The sequence below is a fragment of the Perca flavescens genome, chromosome 18 (assembly GCF_004354835.1).
Source record: "Perca flavescens isolate YP-PL-M2 chromosome 18, PFLA_1.0, whole genome shotgun sequence".
Lineage (NCBI taxonomy): Eukaryota > Metazoa > Chordata > Actinopteri > Perciformes > Percidae > Perca > Perca flavescens.
Genome location: NC_041348.1, coordinates 2,260,319 through 2,268,623, shown reverse-complemented (window position 1 = coordinate 2,268,623; position 8,305 = coordinate 2,260,319). Strand labels below are relative to the sequence as shown.

General features: G+C 38.3%; 1 protein-coding gene across 1 annotated transcript in view; it reads right to left on the bottom strand.

The window, feature by feature from the left end:
* Window positions 1-3,739: 3,739 nt before the first annotated feature.
* lama4 (laminin, alpha 4) overlaps window positions 3,740-8,305 on the bottom strand; it is a 56,278-nt gene continuing 51,712 nt past the window's right edge. Inside the window, exons 39-40 of the mRNA XM_028604499.1 lie at window positions 6,326-6,445; window positions 3,740-4,707 (exon numbers count right to left, since the gene is read on the bottom strand). Coding sequence (XP_028460300.1) covers window positions 4,562-4,707; window positions 6,326-6,445 — 266 coding nt within the window. The 3' untranslated portion in view covers window positions 3,740-4,561. The remainder of the gene's footprint in view (window positions 4,708-6,325; window positions 6,446-8,305) is intronic.

Genomic DNA, 8,305 nt, shown 5'->3' with positions numbered 1-8,305 from the left:
TCCGCGTGTTGTTTTGGATTGACGTTGAGAACTTCATGTATTAATAAAAAAAATATTGTGTGGCTCTAAGATCAAATTACAAAGTAGACATGTTATTTTTTACTAAGAAGGAAATGATTTGGATAAATGCCATGTTTTCGTTTTGAATCTTTTAACTTTATTTGGAAAATGTTATATCCATTAATATAAATAGTCTGAAAGAAAACCGAATATTCACCGATTTAAAAAACGACATGACATTTTATTTTAAAACTTTAAAAGGACTGACAAATAAGAAAGCCGTCCGGACTCTAAACATCTAAAATGCCTTAAAACCTCTTCATTGTAAAGTGTACACGCCTTTTTGTTGTGCTGTTGTATCTTTACTTAAATAATAAAGTAAAATAATAAATAAACAAACGTAGCTTAATTCCGCATATGTGTCTATGGCTTCCGCACAACTTTACATCATCTCTCCAAATAAATATGAGACTGGTCATTAGTTTAATACAGAAAGCGTCTTCTGGAAGAGATATTTTCGTAGAATCAGTTAAATGTAGCCTATATTATAAAGAAGAAACAACACTCTGTCTTCGACTGTATCACGATGGTTGCTTAGGCAACAATATGCCAAACATTGAATGAATGAACGAGTGTAAATAATATGTTGTGGAAATCCACTGTATACGCAGTAGAGGGCAGTGTTTAACTATATTTATTTCAAGTAGCAGTCTAACAAGAGACAAACACAAAAAAAAGCCTAATAGAATAAGCATACATTTTATAACAGAAATAAAATTAACTACTACAATAACTAATTGTCAAGTAAGTAGGCTAGCCAAGTAAGTAACTTTATTTATATACAGTAGCCCTTTTAAAAACATGCAAGTGCTTCACACACATGCGCAATATCCTACATATGAAAAAAATAAATAAGAATAAACATGAGTTACAAAATACTAATTAAATTTAAAATACATCATAAAGGGGGTGCAGCCCTATACACAAAGGCTAATGTCTTAAGATTCACCCCATCGTACTCAACAGATTCTTTTCCCCTGCCATTATAAGGTTTAGGTGCAGCACCTAAACCAAATGAATGGAACTAAAAGACTTTTCTCAGATCTAATGATTTAGTTGAACTTCTTTAGCAAGTTTTGTCTTTAAGCCTTTGAGTGTTATTTATTTATCTGCTCTAGCTTTTCAACTTTTTTATAAACAGATATGGTAATAATAACGGTCCAAAATGATGTGAAAAAGTGACACAAAACTACCAGAAAGAGACGCCAAGTGACCACAAAAACCCAAAACCACAAAGAAAACAGAAAATGACCAAAAAGAGACACACACACACACGACTACAAAGAAACACAAAGTTGCAATGATTTTTATTAAAAATGTGATATTTTCTTCAGGAAGGATGCCTTAACTCCCCACCAAATATGCGGAGAATATGCCAATATAGGAGTAGTTTATGTGCTTACTATATAGGTACCTGCCTAGTGTATATGAGAACATTACTATATAGGGACCTGTCTAATGTATATGAGAACATTACTATATAGGTACCTGTCTAATGTATATGAGAGTATTACTATATAGGTACCTGTCTAATGTATATGAGAGTATTACTATATAGGGACCTGTCTAATGTATATGAGAGTATTACTATATAGGTACCTGTCTAATGTATATGAAAGCATGTTTGTGTTGCATGAGAGTAAGTGATGAGAGATGCTTATTTTCTGTATTTTGTGTTGTCCTTGTAAAGCAGCGGAACGGACAGAGTCCAAAACAAATTTCCCTTCAGGGACAATAATGTATATCTTATCTTATCTTATCTTATGTACACCCAAGTTTTCCACAAAGCTAGGTACTGTATTCTGAATTGTACTGGAAGCCAATGAAGGGATGCTAGGATTGGCATGATATGAGACCGGCGACTTGTCTGGCAGCTGCATTTTGTACAAGTTGTAGACAACGTAGAGCAGCTTGACTGAGGCATGAGTAGAGGCAGTAACAATTATTAATGCTAGACAAAATGAATGTATGAATTAATAGTTCCAGATCTTAAGGGGTCAACATGTACATCGGATTTTTCGCAATGTTTCGTAACTGAAGAAAACTAGACTGGATAAGCTTAGTGACACGATGGTCAAAAGACATATATTGATCAAAGAAGATTCTTAGTAGTGGGTTTGATATATGATTGAAACGGGGTGATAGATTGATCAACAACAGTGACAAAGTTGTCAGGTCCAATTAAAAGAACCCGTAAATTAGAGCTGGGCGATATGGAAAAAATCTAATATCACGATATTGTTGACCAAATACCTCGATATCGATATTGTGGTGATATTGTAGGGTTGGCAATTGGTGCATACAAAAAAATATTTACTCAATGAGATTTTTGATAAATAATCATCATTAATGTGTATAAAATAACTAAGTGGGTTAAGGCAAATAATAGAAAAGCTAGAACAGTCCGGTAAATTCAGACAATTACATCACTCTACTGTAATTCAGCCATTAAAACCAGGAAAAGACAACACTTATTATGTCATATCACGATATTACAATATCTAAAATCTAAGACGATATCCAGTCTCATATAACGATATCGATATAATATTGATATATTGCCCAGCTCTACTGTAAATTATGACTAGGGGTCAACAATTTTTTCATATAGCCAATCAGCTCTATTTACCTTTCAGTAATGTAACAACAATCTAACCAACATTTCAATTAAAAATAACACGACAGGTACATTTCTTTGTCAGCACAATTCAATTCACAAATGAAAAGGCTGTATTTGTTAATAATCTATAAAATAAAAAATAAAAATGGAAGGCTGACATGGATGTAAAATATGTTTTATTTATGTAAAATAAAACGGTACAAAAAGGAAAGTTTTGAACACGAGCTTGTAAAACAAAACGTATCATTGTGATTATACCATTGGGATGGTGGAACATAAAAGCATTTTTCATATTATGCACTGTAAAATGTCTAACTGGTGGATACACTTTAGGTTCCTCAGGATGGTTCTGAACCTGAAATCTGGTCACTGTCTCTTATAAATCTGTTATGGTTATTTTTATACGTGGACGATTTGGTCGTATTCCTGGCATTTACATGTGAAACAATAAACAAGAAATGACAAATAACAGTAAAAGAAAGAAACAAGGACAACCAATCGGCAGAGAGAAAAAAACAGTGACCTAACCCTAACCCAATGAGAGTTTTAGGCTACATTTACATTGCTACAGTATGTTTTGGTTTAAAAATTAATATATTTTGCTACGTTTCCCCCTCTCATTCCCCGTGCTCTGATGTTTCCCCCTCTCATTCCCCGTGCTCTGATGTTTCCCCCTCTCATTCCCCCTGCTCTGATGTTTCCCCCTGCTCTGATGTTTCCCCCTCTCATTCCCCGTGCTCTGATGTTTCCCCCTCTCATTCCCCCTGCTCTGATGTTTCCCCCTGCTCTGATGTTTCCCCCTCTCATTCCCCCTGCTCTGATGTTTCCCCCTCTCATTCCCCCTGCTCTGATGTTTCCCCCTCTCATTCCCCCTGCTCTGGCGTTTTCCCCCTCTCATTCCCCCTGCTCTGGCGTTTTCCCCCTCTCATTCCCCCTGCTCTGGCGTTTTCCCCCTCTCGTTCTCCCTGCTCTGGAGTTTCAGAGCCCCTAAACCGGAGACATTTGGAAACACACATTTTGTAGTATGTTTAAAACCTCAGTTTGAAACCAATAGTACGCAAATTGCATACTACTTCTGGTAAAATATTACAATATGCAATACCGGACACTACGCCAGAAAAAGTATCCCACAATGCAATGCGGTAGTAATGACAACAATCAAAACAGACCAACGGACAGAAACCAATGAGCTCTATAATGTCAACAACGCTCTAATTTACATTTCAACAGATTTAAATGACTTTTGGTCTAGTTATTTATCTATTTCAGTAATTTAAGCGTTATCTGGCAAGGTCGGCATTGGGTTACCGTGGTTACGCGTCTTCAACGGCAAGGAGGCTCTCAGGAAGTGACTTTGAAAATTACAGCTAAGTGAGCCCAAAAAGATACACACTACTGTTTATTTACACCAAAGTATGTTAAACGATAGTATGCATGTTGAGTATTCAATTCAATTTTATTTATAGTATCAAATCATAACAAGAGTTATCTCAGGCCACTTTACAGATAGAGTAGGTCTAGACCACACTCTATAATTTACAAAGACCCAACAATTCCAGTAATTTCAGCACTCAGTATGTAATGCAGCGTATGCGATTTCAGACGCAACCCACGGTAACTACCAGCAGTGGGAGGAGTCTCCACGCTGCCTCCTGTTTGGGCCCAGTATACCAGAATGTTGATGAGCTTTTGGCGTGTTAGTTTACACGGAGATTAGTTCTACTACTGGAGCTAAAAACACTTGTTAACTATTAACACGTGTACTGTACTTAGATCGCTTTTGGCTCAAAACTCTACTTAAAAACCAAAACGTAGCGGTGTGAATGTAGCCTTAATGTGTCAGTGCTGTATTTGGGGCTAGTGATGGCGTTGACAGAAGTGTTATGCTGCTGGACAGGTTCCAACGCTGATGGCTCCGCTGACCAGAACAGCTTTGCTGAAGCTCACTCGGCTGTTATTGATGGTCAGGTTCCTCATGCAGCCCACCCAGGCCTTTCTGGTGGCGATGCTCTCTGGCAGGAAAAGATCTGAGAGGTGGAAGAGGGCATCACATCATTAGCAAGGTGTAATATAATACAATTATAGTGCGTTCCATTTGTACTCAGAAGTCAGATTTTCCGAGGTCAAAGTCAGAAACATGCCCCCTGACTCAGAACTCAGACAACCTCAGAGTACCCCAAGCTCAAAATGGTCATTTTGGTGCCTAAACTTAACTGCCATCGCTGCATGACGCTCTCTTTTTCTGGCTAAACTCCACTACCACGGCCCCCGAAAAGACCATCATCTGGCGGTGCCTGTAGCCTGCTCACAGTCACCTATTGGCGGCCGGCTAAACAACTGTCCCAGAGCTCTGTAGCGGCTAAATATAGTCTTGCATTGCCAGACCTTTCTCCACAGCACTGCAGAGGAGGGTCTGGCTAGTCCACACAGCATTCTGGGATGGGAGAAAAACGTGCTCTGGTTTATTGGCATTTCTTTAAACCAATCATCATCGTCTTGGGCAGAGCTTAGCGCCGCACAGAGCAACAGTGCCTCTGTAAAATAGTCTCAGGAAGGAACTTGTTTTGGTGAAACGTGTGTACGTTCAAAAGTTGTTTTAGTCGTGGAACAGAAAACTCTGATTAGACAGATAGTCTAGCTAGCTGTCTGGATTTACCCTGCAGAGATCTGAGGAGCAGTTAATCATAGTCCTCACAAATCCACGGGAGTTTAGAACGCCAACACAAAGAAAGAGTAAAGGGAACGGACATCCGGCGGATCTTCCGGCGGCAACGGAGCAATCCCGGAAGTGGAACGTCGTGGTATACTAGACGTAGGGTAGACTAGGCTAAATACAACCAGCAACTGCCTCTCGATTTTATCGTTCTATGGCACTATATGTTCACGTTACAGCGCTTTACTTAGTTTAAATTACTTCTATTTCAGGTATATAATATATGGTCTATTGGTGAAGTAGCATTGATCACTTTGAGGGGGGGATACATTTTGTCCTCACCGGGGATACAAAATAATTCAGCTGAGGCAAGGATATAGACAGTGGTGTAGTCTACGTGATACACAGGTATACGCAAACCACTAAGAAAGCTCCAGGATTTCCATACATCCACTTAAAAATGCCAAATGACACACAACAACATACTTTCCATTATAGTTTTGATATATTTTGAATGTCATCTGTGTTTTTCTTCTTCACATAGGCTAAATAAAGGTATTTCCACCGTAAATTGGTGCATAAAAGTGTATCAGAATACAGGAAATGAAGTCATTGATGCTCAAAACTTCCCTGGGGGAGGACACCCAGACCCCCCACTATGATATGCCCCTCCCCCCCCAAAAAAGGCAGATTCTGGCCAATATACAGTACAGTATACCCACTACAATACATTAGACTACACCACTGGATATAGGCTATAGACCAGAAAGGGGGAAATCCAACGCATCCCCCCCGACAAATCACACCCTGTAGCTAACAATGGCTAACCTGGCTAGAGCTAAACCCACAGTGAAAAATCCGGCTTGTAAATGGAACGCATTCAACCCGGGTGTGCGGTCATTCCCAGCTCCGGCTTCCGAGTTCCGAGGTAAATGGAATGCACTACAACGTGTAACAAGAGAAAATCTGAAATGTGTAACTTCCTGGTTCACCTGGAGCGCCACCAATAAACACTGGCTTCCTGGTATCTGTAGAGCTGGGGTTCAGAGGTCCCACCACATGGTTGACCTCGGAGTCCACATCAAGCTGGACCACATTGGCATCCCGGATCACTAAGATCAAGGAGAAGAGAGTGCATCAGTTTAACCAAAAAACCTCTACAGAATCCCTGATCCAACTGTAAAGAATGGCTGTTTTTATTAGGGCTGCACCATATGAGGAAAATGTACAATCTGCGTTAACGTTGTTTAATATCACAATAGCGGTATAACTTGGAACAATAAACAGGTATTAAAGTGTACTCAGTTCTGCGTATGGAACAAATTAAACATTTAATTGAATATAAAAGGCACCATTATAAAAAAGAATGTTACATTTTAAATTGCAGTTTTCTACTGATATTTTCTTTCAAGTAACACACAATTTCTCCTTTTTTTCGCAACGTTGCAGCCTTTCGCAATGTGTTTATTGCACCAGTTGATATCGCGATGATGATAAATAAAAATGATATATTGTGCAGCCCTAGCTTTCATAATGAAACCAAAGCACTGTGGCTTACTACTTTATTATTTCTATCTCGTTATCTCAGTGGGAGAAAAAGTATTCAGATACTTCACTTTTAAGAAAAGTAGCTATATTGAACTGTGGAAATGCTCAGATACAAGTCAAAGTCTTTCATTTAAAAGTTGACTTCAGTAAAAGTACAAAAGTGTAATCACAAAAATATACTTAAGTGCCAAAAGTAAAAGCAGTCACAATGCCGAATAACCCCCTTTTAGTACAGGATTGTAACTGTAATATTGATGAATTAATGTGTAAACAGAGTTTTAAAAAGGGGCAGTGTATTTATTTTACACGTTTCTCCAAAAAAATGGGTAATTGGTAGTGATACTCAGCCTGTGAAAAACAGCTGTTTAATGTTTTGTCTATGGCACTGATATGAAGGGAGCTTTAAAAACCCTAATGACCTAACTATGACATCATCAGTGTTATCTTCACTTTGACTTGGATACTGCTAATTGACATCAGTAAGCCTGCGTTTTAAAATGCGAGAAAAGACGTTGGCATTAATGGAAGGATTCATGTCAAAAGAGCACTACTGAGTTGAATTGTGGGAAATGTAGTATCTTTCTGGAGCTTGACACATTTTAGGGACTAAACGTCAAGATATTTTAGCCCTTGCTTTTTTTTTTTATCTGTCTCTTGCGACTTCCCAAATTATGGAATATGGAAGTGCTAAACCACTGGAGTAGCCTACCACTTTAATATTGTAACACAAAACAGTATACTGTAGGCTATATGATATACTGTTAAAGGGTAATTACCGTTTTTTTCAGCCTGGACCATATTTTCTTTGTTTTTGAGTCTAAGTGACTGATGGGAACACCAATCTTTGACATTGGTCCAGTATTAAGCGAGATCGCTGCAGTCGGCAGCGGTGAAACAAGCTACAATATAAGTTATATAGGGCAATTGTGCAGTTTGTATTTACCTTCACTAAAGTGCCGGTTTTGCCACTGACAGGCTCAGATTCATATTCTAAGTGTCTGACAACATTATTGAAAGGATTTCTAAGGAGGTCGACCTTTCTGTTAAAGAGTAAGATCCTTTTTTTAAACATAAAAACATCTGCAAAATTGCGTTTGCTAAATCCACCAGACTCCATGTAAATAAACAGTAATTTTAGCATCGTAAAATACACGTCATTCAAAGTCGACAGAAACAAAATCAACTATGAAAAGCCGTTTTGGGTCGTCTTTCCACTTTTCCAACCATCACAACACAAGTTTTGGTTGAAATAAACACAGAGTTTACCGATTTACATGTGACAATATGTTGGCTCTATACACGTCTGTCAGTCCCTTCAACTTATCTTCTGCATTAACATTACAAATGTGACATATTTGGTTTAATTATTGTAGATATGCTGGTCCATTGGCATTGATATTGACCAAAGACATCAGACCTGAGCA